Consider the following 21,937-nt stretch of genomic DNA (forward strand, 5'->3'; position numbering starts at 1 on the left):
ACATGCTTAGGGCTGCAACATCAGATAGGGAGATTGCCTGTCTCCAGGCTGTGAGCGCACCTCACTCCGGGAACTTCCTCCAAACAGTTCCCATATCGGCAATGGGAATGCAATTCGACCCTAAGACCCTCCGTATTGCAGTGGCTCTGCGCCTTGCTGCCCCAATTCACACAGAATATATGTGTATTTGCAGCGAAGCGCAAGCAGACCAATACAGTCTAAATGCTTTTAACTATTCCGAAACCAAGGGCTGGCATGCAAGACACAATGAGGTCAACGACATCATTAAGAGAACCCTTGCTAGAGCTGGATGCCCAGCCGAGAGGGAGCCCCAATCACTAGCATCCAACAATACCCACAACCCAGCAATCTGCCCCGATGGGATTACCATCTATCCTTGGAAGAATGGCAAGCTCTTAGCATGGGACTATACCTGTGTGTCCACACTGGCTGACACCTATATCCATCACAGTGTTGGGCTACAGGGAGGAGCTGCTGAGCTCAGGGAGGAGCACAAGATCAGCACGTACAGGGACATAAGCCAACAGTATCAATTTGTCCCAGTGAGATCAGAGACCTTGGGTTCATGTTGAAAAAATGCCACACGTTTCCTTGAAGAATTGGGTTCCAGACTCATCGACACCACCAGGGACCCAAGGGCAGCCACTTTCATGTTCCAGCGCCTCAGCATAGCCATCCAGAGGGGAAATGCTTGCTGCATACTTGGCTCGCGTCCAGCCTCAGAGGAGCTGGAGGAAATTCATGATCTTTGATACATTGTGCCATTGTATTCACGTTTATGTTTTTCTGTAAATGTATTCTGTATATTAATAAATGTTCACATAGAATATCCTATATAGTGGGTGGTAGGAGAAGAAAATATTCAAACAGCTCCGGGGAGAACCTTGAGTTTTCCATGAGGTACGTTTATTGTCTTCTCTGAGGATGAGGGTCCCCATTCCAGCCATAGAGGTGGTACTTCCCCATATAATATATATATATATATTATATATATATATATATATATATATATATATATATATATATATATATATATATATAACCCTTTCTAAAATTTTCTCTTATGCATTTAAAGATATAGTTTTTATATTTATGTTAATGTAAAAATTAATAATTTTATACCAAAAGCACCTTAGAAAACTTTCCTAACCTTATTGTAACAAAGACAATTTAATTTAGCCTAATCCAAATAAATGTATTTAGATAAGTTTAGAATAATATAATAATAAGCAAACATAATGAAATATATCTTTTTTCATTAGGTTCAGAATGATTTTTGCAAAATTATTCAATACACAAAGTTTTGCTTGCGTTATTCGGCAAAAAGAGCCTTGCTATTTAAGCCAAAATCACAAGTTTTAAGGATTAGGCACGACATTTACAGTGGAACCTCGACTTACGAGTTTAATCCATTCCGTGACCTAGCTCGTAACTCAATTTGCTCTTATATCAAATCAATTTTCCTCATTTAAATTAATTGAAATGCCATTAATCTGTTCCAGTGGAATTCCTGCTCTCGGGATGCAGGACAGAAGCTAATATCAACTCTGCGCTTATTTATCTATTACATTTCATCTAATATGACATAATAAACAATATAAATGACACAGAAACATGATATATACTTTAGAATGAATGAAATGTCATGTGATGAGTGGTGGTGGTGGCAATTGCCGCTCCCACACTGACCATATCTTCCCATTCTTCCCCTTCTGAAAAAGGAGTGTTTGTGAGGTTAACTGCACTAGATCATTAGTTTCATAAAAAAAAACTGAAACAATGTATTTATAAATAAGAAATATTGTATAAAACAAAATAGAGAATGTAAAGAAGTAAACTGGTTTTATAAAGTGTATGTACATATTTACCTGGGAGAAGTGATGTAGGGTGGAAGATAGGCCATCAGTGGCCCTCAACCCACAACCCACACACCTCCACCTTGTTTGTGTTTATCTATGATTTCATGCTTTAATTCCTTGAACATCTTTTTCTTCTCGGAACCGTCCTTTTCTCCTTTCTTTGGTCCTATGGTTAGAAAAAAAGAAATTTGGCAAAATAACTGTACAATATGCAAACAAAGAATGAGAGAAATGCTTCCACTGCTTAGATGATGTTTTGACATTTGCTGCGCCAACTAGTGGCGGTGTTCTGAAGCTCGTTATTATTATTATTATTATTATTATTATTATTATTATTATTATTATTATTATTATTATTACTTTAGGGAACTGGAGCACAGATGGGCTGGAGAGGGGCTCTTGATCTAGGGAATTGGATCTGTGCTCCAGTTCCCTAAATTAATAATAATAATGATAATAATGAGCTTCAGAACACTGCTACTAGTTGGCGCAGCGAATGTCAAAACATCAGCTGAGCAGTGGAAGCATTTCTCTCATGCTTTGTTTGCGTTTTGTACAGTTATTTTGCCAAATTTCTTTTTACTATCCGTGGGCCCTAAGAAAGAAAGTTCAAAGGACAGAGCTGAGAAGAATAAGATGATGTCCATGTAATTAAAGCATGAAATCATAGATAAACACAAGTGAGGTGGAGGTGTGCGGGTTGTGGGTTGAGGGGGAAGCTTGCTCCTAACTCGGATTTTGGCTGTAACTCAGAGCAAAAAAATCGGCTGAGAGACGACTCGTAACTCGAAAAACTCGCATTTGAAAGTCCAGGTTCCACTATATACATATGCTGAATAGGTAAAACTTGCGATTTTGGCTTAAATAGCAACGCTCTTATTGCCGAATAAGGCAAGCAAACATTTGTGTATGCAATAATTTTGCAAAAATAATTCTGAACCCAACAAAAAAATATATTTCGTTGTGTTTGTTTATTACATTACTGTAAACTTATCTAAAATATATTTAGTTGGATTAGGCTAAATTATATTGCTCTTGCCATAATAAGGTTAGGTAAGTTTTCTAAGGTTCTTTTGGTACAAAATTGTTAGTTTTTACAACAACATAAATGACAAAAAATATCTTTAAACACACAAGGGAAAATTTTTGAAAGGACTTAATTTTAAATGAGTTCTTGCTAACTGACCAGTTTCACCTATTCAGCATGACACACACACACACACACACACACACACACATATATATATATATATATATATATATATATATATATATATATATATATATATATATATATATATATATATATGTATGAATGAGACAGTTATGTCTTTGTAATACAATAGGTGTAATTTCTTCGAAACATATTTACATGGCAAAATAATGCATAATAGTTACAAAATGATATGTGCTGAGCATAACTTTAATTTCAATAATACATTTTTGAACATTTCTCTACATTCTAAGAAATCATCAGCAGAGCCACTCAGTAACACAACTAAAAAATTCGAGAAGAATATATTAAAATTCTAAAGGTTCAATTTTTCGTCCATTAAATAAGAGTATATATAAAAATTGTAATTAGAAGTTGGTGGACATCGTGTTGTCGTAGGAGTTCGCCTTGGTCCTGGCTGTAACATCGGCTGGGTCCGGGAGAGACCATCTCACCCACGGGTGTATCATTGACCGCTCCACGCGACGACCTCCAGATTTACCTGTTGATACAAAGGAAATTGGTGAGTGCTGTAACCGGGGCGTGTAGATAAGACACCTTGCGGGTTATAACATTTTATTGCCATGAATTTTATCAGTTCAGGGAACTGATGAAGTCCCCGGTTAACGGTGGGAAGAGGTCATCTGTCTCTTGGTTAGCAGATGGATGATCGAGTTTACACGTTGTCTCGATAACAGGAAGGAGGATCAAGCCTCTAGTAGCTCTCACGGATTTATTACTTTATAAAGTAGGCAAAAAAGCATGTTAAGTCACACAATAGTTATTTGGGGACTAAACGTAAACGGTTTTAATAAAAAGCAGATCATTAAGGCCGCCCACTGAACTTGATTATCGCTTCCTCATAAATATAATTTTAATTAACAGGTGGAATGTCATGTAATCAGAATTTAATGTATGACTTAAGTAATGTTACGTGGCGGGAAAAGTGACCTTCACTAAAGAAACATTACATTGACTTTGTAAATGATCCATGTCGGACCGAAACATCGTTATAAGCTACTCTCTCCTATGTGTGGCTTATTTGTGTAAATATTACATTAAGGCGACGATTTACCATTCGCGATCAAGTGATGATGGAAGAGGCCAGGTGTCGCTGGAAGCAGTCAAGTTCCAGTGTAAGAGGTCAGGTGTCAGTGACAGAGGTCAGGTGTCGCTGGAAGAGGTCAAGTTCCAGTGGGAGCGGTCAGGTGCCGGTCGGAGAAGTCAGATGCCGGTGGGAGGGGCCACGTACCGGTAGCAGAGGTTAGCTACCAGTGAGAGAGGTCAGGTACTGGTGAGAGAGGTCAGGTAACGGTAAGAGATCAGGAACCGGTGAGTGAAGTCCGGTACTGGTGGGAAAGATCAGATACCAGTGAGAGAGGTCAGGTACTGGTGGGAGTGGTCAGGTACCAGTGGAAGGTTGGGCACCGGTCTCCCCTATACATAAATATGTTTCTTTATTTTTTCAATTAAAATCTAAATGTCATTATCATATTGACCAATGACCTAAACAACCTGAGAACAAATAAAATTTCAAAAGTATACTAGAGTAGGTAGAAACGAACGTTCGGCAATTCGGAGTTAATTGCAGTCTCTGATTGGTCAACAGGTTGTAGAAGTAAAAAAATAATGCTGTCAGGAAAAAACTAGATGTATTTCGGTGGCTGCGCGATCTGAGAGAAATATCCTTCTATTCTATTACCATCTTAGAACGCTAAAAGGTACGCCACTGAGAGTTTTGGAAATAATCTGTGCCAATTTAGTATTGAAATTTTGATGGCGATAGGATGAGGCGTTCTCGAGTTACGAGCGAAATAATATCGTAAACTTTCAGGGAAAGAAATCCAAACAGCCTCTTAAAGGTACCTCTTTGGGATATCTAAATAACGCAGACTTTTTCGTTAAGACCTCTCTAGAAGGTCCAGATAAAAATCTTAAAAAAAATAACCAGTAAAGGATAGCAGAAATTAGCAATCAATTCGTACATCAGATAATCCCCGAAGTTTATTTCACATTGCTGGCGATTGAGGAATGAAGCGAAGAGGAATTTGGGTCATGAAGGAATGTTGACTGACCTGTGAGGAAGCTGACGAGGACTCCCACCACAAGACCCACAACCAACCCCAGAGAACCCAGCTGCGTGTACGAGAGGCCGAAGATTTTCTGCGGGTACTGTAGGTCGGAGACTCTGTAGAAGAGAGTTGGTTTGTATTGTAACACCCCAAGTGCTGGAAAAGGAAGACTTGTAAATGATGCTCAACACGGGAGAGTTAAGGTTTGTAGTGGGATACCCCAACATGGGAGGGTGAAGGTTTGTTGTGGGTTGCTATATAAGTCGTGAGGATATCAAAGTTCTAATATAAGAATATAGAATTTTTCAAGTCAAGTGAAATGTAAAAAAGAAATTAACTTTGACACGAGTCAATAACCAAAACCTTCATAGATTTTTTTTTCATCATTTACCCTTTCTTGAATGATAAGCTGCAACGCAGGCTAGGGAGGAGAGGTAAACAAAACCCTCAAAGATTATTGTACTGTGATGAACATTTACCAGGATATATTATAAAGAATTTTTTTTTTTTTCAAAATGTTGCTCTTCAGGAGGACTGATTATGGTGATTCATGGAACTCTAGTCATCATCCTATTTCCCATTTTCCCAGGCACTGTGTGGCCTCTGCGGGTTTAGCATTTTCCAGTGTATATAATAATAATGATGACAATCATCAGTCATGACCCATTACCAAGTGATGTATTGTGACAGTAGTTTAAACATTTTTTTAAAGCTTTAGACTCGATTCATATTTTTATAAACAGCAATTTATTTATCCTTCCAAAGTACTATTTTAACTATAACACGAAAATAGTATTCAATAGTCCCAGGGTACATATTTAGCATGTCTGTCTCACTTTCAGCAGACGGAGGACCGAACCTCTGCTACTCCTTGTGTCAATAAGTAAATATTAACCTCTACGCACCTTTCATATATACGATGTATTGTTTATTTTTTTAACGTTGGTAGTAACCAGCAAAAGGTCTCAGTCACATGATCAGAAGCTGCTTTGACTGGGTATTTCACATGACTGAGACTCGTTTCTGGTGTAGGTCTCATACTACTGTAGGGTGAAACGCCTTGAGTCCTACCTGACTGGGTGGGTGTCTGAAGGAAGAGGTATGGTCAGGTTGGCAGGGCAGGCGTCCGTAGAGGTGGGCAGTATTTCTGGTGTGATACCCAGGATTGTAGCACCGAAGCTGAAGCTGAGTGCCACAGCCGTGCCCACGACCAGCGCTGAGCACGCCCCCTGGTCGCACGTCATTAAATAAGCTTAGAGACACAATATATACCGAGGGGTGTATATCTTACACTGAAATTTTAATTTATTTCCGTTGTAAGGGATTAAAACCTTCTTGACAGGTGGGGGAACAGGTTACATGTCTGTGTGTTGATTGCTAGGAAAGTAATATTTATGTAACGGTGTAAATGTGCATCTTTTCTGTGCCTTTATAAGGTGTTAAGTCACATGAGAACCTATGTTCCCTACAACTTCCTTATTTATTGTAATCAGATAAATAAGTAAAATGTAATCAGTGTAATTTAGAAGAAATTAATGTTCTGATAAGGAAAATGTACTACACGCCTGGAAATGTCACTGAATTTAAATAGGTGTATGTGTAAAAGGGGGCAGTAAAGCAACAGCAAAGAACTACAGAGCGATAGCGCTAACATTCCATATCATAAAAATCTTTGAAAGGGTTCTAAGAAGCAAGATCACCACCCATCTAGATACTCATCAGTTACACAACCCAGGGAAACATGGGTTTAGAGCAGGTCTCTCCTGTCTGTCCCAACTACTGGACCACTATGACAAGGTCCTGGATGCTCTAGAAGACAAACAAAATGCAGATGCAGTATACATAGACTTTGCAAAAGCCTTTGACATGTGTAACAACGGTGTAATAGCGCACAAAATGCATGATAAAGGAATAACGGGAAAAGTTGGTAGATGGATCTATAACTTCTTAACAAATAGAATACAAAGAGTAGAAGTAAACAGTAAAGTTTGAGGCAGCTACTGTGAAAAGCTGTTCCACAACGCACAGTACTCGCTCCCATCCTGCTCATCCTCATATTTGACATAGACAGGGATATAAGACACAGCTCAGTGTCTTCCTTTGCAGATAACATCCGAATTTGCATGACCTGGAGTTTACCTGGAAAGGGTTTCGGGGGTCAGTGCTCCCGCCGCCCGGTCTGAGACCAGGCCTCATGGTGGATCAGGGTATGATCAACCAGGCTGTTACTGCTGGTAGCACGTAAGCTGATGTACGAACCACAACCAGGTTGGTCAGGTACTGGCTTTAGGTGTCTGTCCAGTGCCTTCCTGAAGACAACCAGAGGTCAATTGGTAATCCCCTTTATGTATGCTGGGAGGCAATTGAGCAATCTTGGACCTCTGACACTTATTGTGTTGTCTCTCATTGTACTCGTGGCACCCCTGCTTTTCATTGGGGGAATGTTGCATCTCATGCCAAGTCTTTTGCTTTCATATGGAGTGATTTTCGTGTGCAGGTTTGGTACCAATCCCTCCAGGGCCTTCCAAGTGTATATTATCATGTATCTCTCTCGCCTGCGTTCGAGGGAATATAGCTCAAGGACCTTCAACCGTTCCCAGTAGTTTAGGTGCCTTATCGCTCTCATGTGTGCCATGAAAGTTCTTTGTACACTCTCCAGGTCTGCAATGTCGCCAGCCTTGAAGGGGGCCGTTAGTGTACAGCAGTATTCCAGCCTAGAGAGCACAAGCGATTTGAAGAGAATCATCATGGGCTTGACGTCCCTAGTTTTGAAGGTTCTCATTATCCATCCTTTCATTTTCCTAGCGGACGAGGTAGATACATTGTTGTGGTCTTCGAAGGGGAGATCCTCTTGACATTATCTCTCCCAGGTCCTTCACATTACTTTTCCGCTCTATTGTATGGTTAGAATTTGTGGTATACCCTGACACATTTTTAATTTCTTCAAGTTTTCCATATCTGAGTAGTTGAAATTTCTCCTCGTTGAACTTCATATTGTTTTGAGTGGCTCATTCGAAGATTTGGTTGATGTTCGCTTGGAGTCTCGCAGTGTCTTCGTTGGAGGTCACTGCCATGGTAATCCGGGTGTCATCCACAAAGGGAGACGCTGAGCTATGGCTTGCATCTCTGTCTGTGTCAGAAATGAGGATGAGGTATAGAATGGGAGCGAGTGCTGTGCCTTGTGGAACAGAGCTTCTTACCGTGGCTGCCTGGGACTTTACTCTGTTTACTATTACTCATGGTGTTCGATTTGTCAGGAAGTTGTAGATCCATCTACCAACTTTTCCCGTTATTCCTTTTTCCCGCATTTTGTGTGCTATTACATCACTGTCACACTTGTCAAAAGCTTTTGCAAAGTCTGTGTATACTACATTTGTATTTTGTTTATCCTCTACAGCATCCAGGACTTTGTCATAGTGGTCCAGTAGCTGGGACAGGCAGGAGCGACCTGCTCTAAACCCGTGTTGTCCTGGGTTGTGTAACTGATTGGTATCTAGGTGGCTGGCTATCTTGCTTCTTAGAACCCTCTCAAAGATTTTTATGATACGGGATGTTAGTGCCATCGGTCTGTAGTTCTTTGCAATTGCTTTACTGCCACCTTTGTGGAGTGGGGCTATGTTTGTTGCTTTTAGTGTGTGTGGGATGACCCCTGTGTCCATGCTCCCTCTCCATAAAATGTTGAAGGCACACGATAAGGACTTCTTGCAATTCTTGATGAATACAGAGATCCACGAGTCTGGGCCTGGGACAGAGTGCATAGGCATGTCATTAATTGCCTCTTCAAAATCTTGTGAAGTTATAATAATATCCGAGAGTTTTGGGATGACTAAATTTTGGGTTTCGTTCATGAAGAATTCATTTGGGTTGTCGACTCTTAGTGGATCGCTGAACACTGAGTCATATTGGGACTTTAGTATCTCACTCATTTCTTGGCTATCATATGTGTATGTCCCATCCCGCCTAATCAGGGGCCCAATACTGGATGTTGTTTTTCCCTTAGATTTGGCATAAGAGAAGTAGTATTTTGGGTTTTTATCAATTTCCTTTATGGCTTTTAGTTCTTCCTGTGATTCTTGTCTCCTATAAGATTCCTTCAGCTTAAGTTCGATATTTGCAATTTCATTGGCTAGTGCTTCCCTTCGTATTTCAGATATATTGACCCCACTCAGCAGCTCTGTGACTCTTCACCTTCGTCTGCATAGGGAACGTCTCTCTCTTTCTAGTTTACATCTTCTCTTTCTTTTTTCTTAATGGAATGTGTCTTGAGCAGATCTCAAGAATTACAGAATTCATTTTTCCATGGCAGATGTTCGGATTCGTGTTGTTTAGGATGTCTTCCCAGCTTGTTTCATTTAGGACATGATTTGCTTGGTCCCACTGTATGTTTTTGATATTGAAATTGAATTTCGTGAAGAGACCTTCATGAGTGCTCACATTTTGCTGGTCCAGAGCCCTGTGCATACATGTCTGTACCTCTACTTTGTTGTGATCTGAGTGAATTGTCTTTGATACAGTTATAATACGTATCAGATCATCATTGTTAGTGAAGATGAGGTCCAGCGTATTTTCTAGTCTTGTAGGCTCCACTATTTGCTGGTTTAAGGTGAATTTGTTGCAGAGATTTAGTAGTTCGTGTGTGTGTGAATTTTTATCTGAGCTGCCTCCTGGCGTGATCTCTGCTAAAACATTGTTTGCTATACTCCTCCATTTTAGGTGTCTCAGGTTGAAATCTCCTAGTAGTAAGATGTTTGGGGCAGGAGTTGGGAGATTTTCCAGACAGTGGTCAATTTTCTCAAGCTGCTCCTGGAATTGCTTGTAAGTTACATCTGGAGGCTTCTATACAACCACAATGATAAGGTTTTGGTTTTCAATCTTTACCGCCAAAACTTCAACTACATCATTTGAGGTGTTTAGCAGTTCTGTGCAAATGAGGGACTCTGTGACATACAGGCCAACCCCCCCTTGTTGTTTGTTTAGTCTCTCGCATCAGAATAGGTTGTAACTTGGGATTCATATTTCATATGTCATGATGATCCTTTACATGGGTCTTTGTGAATGCTGCAAACATTGCATTTGACACCATGAGCAGTCCCTTGATACAAGGAATTTTGTTGTTTTTTGACGGCAAAGACAAATGTCGTATTGGTGGAATTTAGGGGATTTTATTTGTTGACTCTAATATCTGTTGTTCTGGGGTAGAGGCCAATGTCTGTGCCTCTGCTCCAGAAGTGTTTTCAGGTGGTGTAGGATTATTGTCGTTTCTTGCCAGTCTTTTTTCCCTTCTGGCCCTAAAAAACCTCTGTCCCTGGAGAGGTTGTGGCTCCTCTCTTCTGTTTCCCATAGTCTGGCTGGTCTTTGTCTTCTAGTCCCCTTTAGGTGATGTGCCTGGCAGTATGCATTGTAGCATTTTCATTCATGAATTGATAAGTGACACATTTCTGGGTGAAATAAGTTGCAAGAAGGGAAGTTGCACTCTCCTGTTGTCATGTGGGTGTAGCATTTTTTTGGATGGTCAAAGGTGCATGTCCCACCTGTTTTGCCAGATATACCAGATATAGTATTTACATAGACTGTACTTCTGTTTGCTAGGATTTATTGTAGTTGCGTTCACTGCTGGTGCATTTATTTTTCCCGTTTCATCAAAATCTTTTACCCTTGTGTGGACATCAGTGCTTTCACCAGGTTTTGCTGGTAGTGTGTTGACACTTTTTCCTGAGGCCTCATCCCATTTTGATCCATCTCCAACAGTATATCTATTTTGAACCTTTGTGGATTGAATAAAGCTGTCTTCGGTGTCCTCCAGGACAACGCTAGTACCCTCAAGAGCTCTATCTTCTAAGACATCACTAGGACCCCCTGGAGCACTTTCCTCTAGGACAACACTAGCATCCTCAGCACTGTCCTCCAGGACAGCGCTAGCACCCTCATGAGCACTATCCAAGACAGCCCCGTCCCTACCACCCATTTTTTTTCCCAGCTGTCATACCATGCTGACATGTCTTTCAAGAAGGATGTTTTACTGGTGTTCTTGTCTTTTAATATAGATGTCATTTCCTCATACAGGTGTATCTCGTTTTGGCAGACCCAAAAACATCTCTCTGAGTTTATGTCAAGTGTGGTCACTAGTTTAAAATCCCTGCATATACTATGGGACCACTGACCACACAGATGGCAAGCAATCCAAGCCTGTCTTCGTCCCTTACCCTTTCTGCAGACTACACAGATCTTCATGGTAGTGGTCATCTTACAATACAGGACAACTCTCCTAGCTAGTTGGTCTATAATTCCCCGATGTATTTAATTTTTTGTAACAGTTCTTCCGCTTTGGCTTTATTTCCAACGAAACCATTTGAATCCGCCCGAATCCAGTGAAATCCGTTTGAATCCTCCCGAATCCAGCGAAACTGGAAGAATCCAGTTAGTGGATCACTGTATATCTTTTTTTTAATGAGCACCTTAACAGTAGATCTGTCTATCTGTATTGTAACCATTTGTTGTAGTTACTGTTTGAGTGTTTGATAGGGTGCGTAGAGCCCCGTCAGTTAGTGAAACCAGTCAGAGGATACTTTGTTATCAACGAATCCATTTGAATCCGGTCGTTGGATGAATCTGGGCAGATCCGGATTAGGCTCACTGGGTGATTTTGGATTAGCTCATAAAAGGACTACTGGAAAAAAAATTAAACATTAATATGTGTTCAGTTTGATACAGAAAGTATAACTTGCGTGTTCGGGCGCCGATGGCTTCAATATATGGAGATTACTGGAGGAATAATGATTTTCGTTGTGTATATTGCGACCGCTACTAACTACAGGTTTACCACAAACACTGTACACGTCACTCCATCACAATAAGTGACCCTCCATTGACGACACCGCAAGATTCCAGGCGGACATCAACCAAATAATCTTTAAATGGGCCGCAGAAAATAATATGAAGTTCATTTATGAGAAATTTCAATTACTCCAATAAGGAAAACATGGGGAAATTAAAACTATATCGGATTATAAAACAAATTCCAACCACACAATAGAGCAAAAAACTAATGTAAAAGACCAAGGAGTGATCATGTCAGAGGATCTCACCTTCAAAGTCCATAACATTGTATCTGCTAGAAAAATGACAGGATGGATAATGAGAACCTTCAAAACTCTTCAGGTCGCTTATTCTATCTAGGCTGGAATATTGCTGCACACTAACAGCACCTTTCAGGGCAAATGGAATTGCTGACCTAGAAAGTGTACAGAGAACCTTCACGGCACACATAACTGCGAGAAAACACCTAAATTACTAGGAACGCTTGCAGTTCCTCAACTTATACTCCCTAGAACACAGGCGGGAGGGATACATGATTGTATACACTTGGAAAATCCTAGAGGGATTAGTACCAAACTTGCGCACGAAAATCACTCCTTATGAAAGCAAAAGACTCGGTAGACAATGCAATATCCCTCAATGAAAAGCAGGGGTGCCATTAGCACGATAAGAGAAAACACACTAAATGTCATTGGCCCAAGACTGTTCAGCTGCTTTCCAGCATACATAAGGAGGATTACCAACAGACCCCTGGCTGTCTTCAAGAAGGCGCTGGACAGGCACCTAAAGGGAGCTGTCGGGGAAAAAATTGTAGCTCTTTTGTTTACCATCCGATTTCCTCCAGTTTTGGTGCACAAGACAAAGTGTTTTCACACCATGTAAAAAATATTTGTCAAAAATATACTTCAAACAACAACTGAGAAAAGACTGAAAAAGGACTGATTTACAGAAAATGCCCTTTGGCAGGAAGGTAGTCCTACATGGGATGACGTAAGGTTGTTTGGACACTTGGTGCCGAGAGAACAATGCTAATACTAATTTTCCGCAAAGCCTTTCCTCTAAATAACTCATCTTTATTTCGCAAAAAAATGAAGTTTGTTAGTTCTTGGAATGTTGAAAAAATCTGCCCTTTACTCCCACATAAATCCCAAAGTATTTGGAATATTTCCAAAATTCCCTCTGCATTAATTAGAGAAATCATTATTTTACCATTTCTGTGAATATTATTCCACTTAATTAAGTAATAAAGGCGTACCTTAGCGAAATAAGTGAATAAGTTACTTCCGAGATATTGGCCTGGAGCTCCGGCCGGCCCACCGTCTCAAAAAAAAAAAAAATAGCGAAAATCGCGTTTGTTTCGGTGTATTTCTTAGCAAACTGATGCTCTAGTGCAGTTATCCTCTTCAAAACACCGTTTTCTCTTACTCAGGGACCAAAGAATACGACATGAGAGGATTCACTCATTTACATCGAAATATTCCCGATGGTCTCTCGCCATATTACGGCTTATTTTATTCAGTCTAGAGTATATAACATGTTTGTATATTATTTAAAGTGTTTATTATATCATATTGATCAATTCTGATAGATAAATAAGCCGTAGAGTTGATATATAAGCTGATATAAGCGTAATAATGAAGTGATTTCTCCTGGCACTCTCTAGAGCGGGAACACTGCCGAGCGTTCCCATATGGTTCCTGGTTGTCTCGTCTACGGATAAGCTCCGCCTACTGTTTTATGATGCCAAATAGTCAGTTATTATATTAGAAAGAATAATGCAAGAAAAAGCGATAAAAAGCAAGGAAAAAATTCCAAAATATATGGGCTGTGAGCAGACGCGCTACCCAAATCGCCGTCACAATACCTGATATAAATGACTATAATTTTTTGTAGAAACGTCGTAGAACATTCATTCTGGTATCATTGTGTTGCCATAGAGTTAAGCTATTTTTCTATATATATATAGTTTAATTTCTATATGGCAAGATGAGCGTTGCTATTTAAGCCAAGAACGCAAGTTCTGCCTATTCGGCACGACATATATATATATATATATATATATATATATATATATATATATATATATATATATATATATATATATATATATATATATATATATATATATATATATATATATATATATATATATATATATATATATATATATCTATAGTTTAATTTCCATATTTTTTCGATTTATGGTTAAGCGCGCGCGGAAATTTGCCCTACAGCCCTACAGGGGGTTGTATCAGAATTTTCCGCGCTCACAAAAAAAATCGAAAAATTATGGAAATTGAGTTATTTATACAGAAAAATAGCTTAAGTCTTTGGCAACACAATGGTACAAGAATCAATGTTCTACGACGTTTCTACAAAAAATTATAGTCATTTATATCAGGTATGGTGACGGCGATGTGGGTAGCAAGTCTGCTCACAGCCCATATATTTTTTGGAATTTTTCCTTGTTTTTTATCGTTTTTTTTTGCATTATTCTTTCTAATATAATAATTGACTATTTGGCATCATAAAACAGTAGGCGGAGCTTATGCGTAGACTTAGAGCCAATTAGGCACCATATAGGAACGCTAGGCAGTGTTCCCGCTCCAGAGAGTGCCAGGAGAAATTACTTATTATTACCCTTATATCAGCTTATATATCAACTCTACGGCTTATTTATCTATCAGAATTGATCTAATATGATATAATAAACACTATAAATAACATACAAACATGTTATATACTCTAGACTGAATAAAATAAGCCACAGTATGGCGAGAGACCATCGGGAATATTTCGATATAACTGTGTTATATCGAAATATAACTGTGTTATATCATGTCGTATTCTTTGGTCTCTGAGTAAGAGAAAACGGTGTTTTGAAGAGGTTAACTGCACTAGAACATCAGTTTACTAAGAAATACACCCAAACAAACGCGATTTTCGCGAAAAAAAAAAAAAAAAAATTCGAGACAGTGGGCCGGCCGGCGCTCCAGGCCAATATCTCGGAAGTAACTTATTCACTTTACGGTACATCGTCTGCCTTTATTACTTAATTAAATGTAATAATATTCACAGAAATTGTAGAATAATGATTTCTCTAATTTGCAATTATTCATTTTTGAAAATATTCTAAATACTTTGGGATTTATGTGGAAGTAAAGGGCGGATTTTTTCAACATTCCAAGAACTAACAAACTTTATTTTTTTGCGAAATAAAGATAAGTTATTTAGAGGAAAGGTACTAATTACAAATTCATATAAGCATTGTTCTCTCGGCACCAAGTGTCCAAACAACCTTACGTCGTCCCATATAGGAAGAAATCGCCCCCCAAGGGCATTTTCAGTAAATCAGTCCTTTTTCAGTCTTTTCTCAATTGTTGTTTGAGGTATATTTTTGATAAAACTCCAAAACTGGAGGAAATCGGACGGTAAACAAAAAAGCAACATTTAAAGCTCTCACGGCCCCCTAAGTCAGTACCTGACCAGCCGGGCTGTGGTTCATATGCTGGGTTGCGTGCGGCCAACAGTAACAGCCTGGTTGATCAAGCCCTGATTTACCATGAGGCCTGGTTACAGACCGGGCCGCGGGAGCATTGACCCCTCGAAACCCTCCCCAGGTATACTCCAGGTACTGATCTGGAATATATTGATCTTTACCCATAACTTGAAATGATTAGACCATTGATGGGAAATTGCAAAAAGAAATAATGAGTATATGTTTCGCCTCGACTTCCTGACATTGAAATTTCCGATAACCTAGACCTGTGTGAATACTGTTCCCATTAGATTAGTTAAGGACAGTGTGCAGCCTAGTGTCAGTCCTACCCCGAAAGAGGAACATATGTATCCACTGATGATTTAGAAAGACGGTTGTGTTAGCTCCCACATAACGTTCCAAACTGTCCTGGGCTAAAATTAAGTCACAGCTTGACAATGCTGTGACTTGATAATGGTGTGTGACGGACTAAAACCTCGTCGTAAGTTTCCACTTCAAATTTTTCCATATTTGTCAATTGTTCCAGCCACGGCATTCCGACTTTTATTCTTCAGGTATGTTAGTGTAACAGTTGTCTGTATCTCTTTAAAGGTACAGCAGGATATGTTGACATATTTTAGAGACTGTAAGAAGATCACAATAACTTCTTTGCTATCGCGAAGGCCCTGAAGGGTGTTATAATGAGTATAATATATCTATTCTCGAGCTACACTAGGAAGTCATTATAGACTCGTGGGACAGGAAGAGAGGTTAAGATCTTTGTATCTTACCTTTGTATTACTGAGTGGCATAAACAGAGCCACGAGGAACACCACCAGCAGAACTGAGAAGCTCTTTACCTTGGAATTAGTGAAAGGCATGAAGAGAGCCATGATGAACACCGCCAGCAGAGGTCCATCCACGGAGGAGGTGACAGCGATGGCTGCCTGAAGAATCCCACCCAGGTTCCCCGCCAGGAAGGCCAGACCCACCGCCAGGAAGCCGTAGCCCAGGGCTGAGGAGGATACACTTACAAGCTCGGAGGAAAAATACAAATATTTATGTTAGAGTAAGGAGCCAGTAGAAGCCCAGTCTTGTTATAATTCTATCAAAATCGGTAAAAATAGTTTAAAATGCAATTGAAATACTGCAGTGGACGGAAAGAAGAGAGTGAAATTGCAAGGACAGTGCATGCACACTGAGAGGTATGTATGTCAATGAATATATAATGAGAGGTGTATCTCAATGTATATATACTCCGTTTAATTGCGAACTCTGCTAGGGACTAAAAAATAATGTAATATCCAGAGTATACCTGGAGGGGGTTTCGGGGGTCAATGCTTCCGCGGCCTGGTCCGTGACTAGGCCTGTTTGATACATATGAAAAGGCCAGCCCTAGTAATCCTGAGAAGAATTAACCCTAAGCAAGGTCTCAGAAGTCAATGTTGTGGTCTGTTTTTCTTTTTAGTAGTAGAAATGGAATCCATATGACCGTTAGGCTACCGGATAACTGTACCAGTACGTCAGAGACTCTCTAGATCTGCAATTTCACCTGCTTTGAATGGAGATGTTAATGTACAGCAGTATTCCAGCCTAGAGAGAACAAGTGATTTGAAAAGGATCATCATTGGCTTGGCATCTCTCGTTTTGAACGTTCTCATTGTCCATCCTATCATTTTCTTTGCACTTGTGATCGTGGCACTGTTGTGATCCTTGAAAGTGAGATCCTCAGACATTACTACTCCCAGGCCCCTTACATTATTTTTCTGCTCTATTGTATGGTTAATGGGTGAACATGGACAACAGGTCTAAGGAAACATACCCAATGTTTCTACCTCTGCTGGGAATCGAACCAAGACCTCAGCGTGTGAAGTGAAAACTTTGTCTACCAGGCCACGAGAGGTGAGTAGTAAACCATACCACGGGTGGGGTTTGATCCCGAGGTCAGAGAGTCTCAAAACTCCAGATCGTCGCGTTTGCCACTGGACCAGTTAGCCACAATAAGATTCGTCCAACTAGGTATATTTCTACACCATAGGAAGGTTAGCATGGGCACCACTGTGACCACAAAGGCAAGTTTGTGGCTAGGTGGTCCAGTGGCTAACGCGACGGTCTGGAGTTTTGAGACTCTAACCGCGGGATCAAACCCCACCCGTGGTATGGTTTGTTTGCAATCGTGTCATTACGATTTGGTGAGTAGTATTTATTGTACGAAGTCAGGTGCGGTAGCTTGCCTGGCTACCACACCTACACGTAATATATGACATTTAAAGCATCCCAGAGCGATAAAATGCATATGCAGTACACTTATTACTTATGTTAAAATATTTGCACTCTTAATGTAGGGCGAGATACCTAGAATATACCTGGAGAGGGTTTTCGGGGTCAACGCTCCCGCGGCCCGGTCTGAGACCAGGCCTCGTGGTGGATCAGGGTCTGATCAACCAGGCTGTTATTGCTGGCCGCACGTAAACCGACGTACGAACCACAGCCCGGCTGATCAGGTACTGACTTTAAGTGCCCCTGTTCAGCGCCTTCTTGAAGACAGCCAGGGGTCTGTTGGTAATCCCCCTTATGTATGCTGGGAGGTGGTTGAACAGTCCTGGGCGCCTGACACTTAATGTGTTGTCTCTCAGTGTACTCGTGGCGCCCCTGCTTTTCATTGCGGGAATGTTGCATCTCCTGCCGAGTCTTTTGCTTTCATAGGGAGTGATTTTCGTGTGCAAGTTTGGTACTAATCCATCTAGGATTTTCCAAGGTGTGGTAGCATGCCCAACTACCACACCTCCACGTAATATACGACATTTAAAGCACCCCAAAATGATAAAATATATATGCTGTGTAGAAAGTCAGATGTGGTAGCTCGCACGGCTACCACACCTACACTATATATACCACCATTCAAGAACCCGAGTGTTAGTTGCTCTTCTTCTTCTTCTTCTTCTTCTTCTTATTATTATTATTATTATTATTATTATTATTATTATTATTATTATTATTATTATTATTATTATTATTATTTTATTATTATTATTATTATTATTATTATTATTATTATTATTATTATTATTATTATTATTATTATTATTATTACTACTACTACTACTACTACTACTACTACTACTACTACTACTACTACTACTACTACTACTACTACTACCATCGACATACCCTGTTCGCTGAGTTGATTGGGTTATCCAAAGTAATCTACACATATATACGATAATTTATGTAATTGTATTTATGTGTACCTGCACCTGAATAAATTTACTTACCCTTAGATGCCATCGTAAATGAAATTATTATTATAATCAAAAGGAAGTGCTAAACCTACTAGGGCAGTGGTTCTCAACTCGTTTCAGCCCATAGACCACCAACCCAATTATAAAAATATCGTGGACCATTTCATTTTTTGAGTAATGATATATAAAGGCAAAGCAAAAACAACGACAATTTGATTTGGAATATAGTTCTTATAAATAGAAATTCGAGAAGTTATATAAAATAATAGATATCCAACATTTTGGTCTGAAATATATTTCATAAAAACATAATTTCCTGGAAATAAATGAATTCATAGCTAACATTTTGCTGTGAAATTTCTTTCTAACGAATATAACTTTGAAATTGTGAACTAGAGCCAACATTTTTCTTTGAAATATGATTATTTCACTTTTCCTTGCAACCAGACTTTTGGATTCTCTTCTCACTGACAAGCTTTTCAATGTTAGGAGTGATACTTGATAACGCACAACGAATATCGCTTTCAACTGCAAGCAGATTCATCTATTTGGACTTAATGAGCAACAAACATGAAAATCCACTCTCACACATGTAAGTTGATGCAAAGGGCAAAAAAATCTGACTGCATGTGTTGACAGATTTGGGTAAGTTGCAATCATACTGGTCCAAAATTTTTCCATGGTTGACCGCTGGTACATATCTTTAGCTGCCAAATCATTTTTTCAGGTCCAAGAACTCCTCCTTCATAGCCTCTGGAACACCATGAACATCTGTTACGAATGGATTCCTGATGAAAGAAAACCCATCCCTTGTCATGTCCATCTCCGGAAAGTATCGCTGAAATTAATCCCGCAGCTTTTGTAAATGCTCCAGATTACGAATCTGAATGGCCTCGTTTTTCCCTAGTATGGAATCCACACATGGAAACTGAACTAAATTTTTGCCTTCGACCCTTCCGATCCAGAGTTCTAATTTCTCAAGAAAAGCCTTGATGATTCCTTAGTGAAAGAACAGATTTGCTTCTTTCCTTTGCAGCTGAAGATTCAGTTTGTTCAAGATACCAAAAATATCGACAAAGTATACTATTTTTAATTCAGAGAGCTCTAGCATACCTGTAAAACCTTCTTTCCCTTGAGACTGGAGAAATAGAATCAGTTCTTCTCTCAGATCAAAAATTCTGTTGACTACATTCCCTGCTGACAACTACCGTACAGAAGTGTAGAACAGCAACACCTCAAAGTCGAAACCCACGTCCTGGCATAATTTTCTGAACAGTCTGGTTATAGTCTCTGGTTACCAATGGAACACGCCGTTTCACAAACGCTTGAAAGCCTAATCTTGAGCCTAGCATCGCAGGTGCACCATCAGTGGTAACACCCACCAAATTTATCCAATCCAGACCATTTACTTCAAAGAAATTGTTAATAATTTCTAACACATCCTGAGCCCTTGAGGTGGTATCAAGAGTCTTACAAAAGAGAAACTCGTCTTTGAAGTCTCCCTCAGCCATGTATCATGCAAATACCAATAGTTGAGAAGACAGTGAGACATCCGTTGATTCATCCAACTGTATGACAAACAATGGAGAATCTTTATTTCATCCATAACTTGTTCACTGATGTTTTGTGAAATCTCATTTAACCGTCTCGACACTGTGTTATTAGAAACTGATATATCATTCAGCTTCCGTGCTGCGTCCTCGCCGACAACAAGCCTCACCATTTCTTTTGCTCAGGGTAGCACAAGTTTCTCTACAATCGTATGAGGCTTCTTGGCCAGTGCGACGTTGTATGCGACATTGTAGGAAGCGCGCACTGCATTGGTGTTTTTTTTATCATAGAATGTACCTGTCGTGTCAAGGTGCTGCTGCTTGAAAAGTAATAACTGCCGTTCGAAATAATCTTTATCCTTGTGCAACAAATTGGGGTGGCACTTTCGAGATGGAGTATAAGCTTAGCCGGCTTCAATGAGTCATTCCCCAAAACTTTGAAACAAATACACACCGTGGTAATTCCATGCCATCATTTTCTTGACAGGTGAAGCCGAATTAAGTTTAGTTTTCTGAATACTTGCCCTTAACATTCTTTCTGCCATTGCCATATATCTATATCTGTGGACAATATAACGACATATATTTATTATATGTCGAGTTTTGCATTAATAAAGATATGAAAAACAGAAGATGATAAAACACATGCAATAATAAAACACCATCAGTCTCATAAACAGCATAAACCAGCACAACACAGCAGCACAACACAACACACAGTAGCACAACAACGCACACAGCAGCACAACACAGCACACAGCAGCACAACACAACACACAGCAGCACAACACAGCAGCACAACACAACACGCAGCAGCACAACACAGCAGCACAACACAACACAAAGCAGAACAACACAGCAGCACAACACAGCAGCACAACACAACACAGCACACAGCAGCATAACACAACACACAGCAGCACAACACAGCACACAGCAGCACAACACAGCACACAGCAGCACAACACAACACACAGCAGCACAACACAACACACAGCAGCATAACAACTGACCAGAAATATTTCACATTATTCTAACCTTCCCTCCAGCTTCCTTTTATATTACATTTTATAGCAGAAAGATAAATCAGCTACACCACACCTGTAAAACAGTGCAGGACGAAAGACACAACTAATCAGCTCAGCATCTCATTGTCTGCTACATTAAACTACAGGAATGGCCTGCACTCTCACATGCACACACACACACACACACACACACACACAGGTGAGTACAAATAGGTGAGTACACGCACACATACACACACACACACACACACACACACACACACACACACATACACACACACACACACACACACACACACACACACACACACACAGGGGGTCAGAGACTACAAACCTCACTCAAGGAAAAAGATCTTGGGGTGAGTATAACACCAGGCACATCTCCTGAAGCGCACATCAACCAAATAACTGCTGCAGCATATGGGCGCCTAGCAAACCTCAGAACAGCATTCCGACATCTTAATAAGGAATCGTTCAGGACCCTGTACACCGTATACGTTAGGCCCATATTGGAGTATGCGGCACCAGTTTGGAACCCACACCTAGCCAAGCACGTAAAGAAACTAGAGAAAGTGCAAAGGTTTGCAACAAGACTAGTCCCAGAGCTAAGAGGTATGTCCTACGAGGAGAGGTTAAGGGAAATCAACCTGACGACACT

At 40.0% G+C, this 21,937-nt stretch overlaps 1 protein-coding gene across 1 annotated transcript in view; it reads right to left on the bottom strand.

Moving 5' to 3' along the window:
- Nucleotides 1-3,287: 3,287 nt before the first annotated feature.
- Nucleotides 3,288-21,937, bottom strand: part of LOC128690089 (sodium-dependent multivitamin transporter-like) — a 96,993-nt gene continuing 78,343 nt past the window's right edge. The window contains exons 9-12 of the mRNA XM_070090447.1: nt 16,320-16,474; nt 6,237-6,394; nt 5,169-5,281; nt 3,288-3,595 (exon numbers count right to left, since the gene is read on the bottom strand). Of these exons, the coding sequence (XP_069946548.1) occupies nt 3,462-3,595; nt 5,169-5,281; nt 6,237-6,394; nt 16,320-16,474 (560 nt within the window). The 3' untranslated portion in view covers nt 3,288-3,461. The remainder of the gene's footprint in view (nt 3,596-5,168; nt 5,282-6,236; nt 6,395-16,319; nt 16,475-21,937) is intronic.

Source organism: Cherax quadricarinatus, chromosome 32 (genome assembly GCF_038502225.1).
Source record: "Cherax quadricarinatus isolate ZL_2023a chromosome 32, ASM3850222v1, whole genome shotgun sequence".
Lineage (NCBI taxonomy): Eukaryota > Metazoa > Arthropoda > Malacostraca > Decapoda > Parastacidae > Cherax > Cherax quadricarinatus.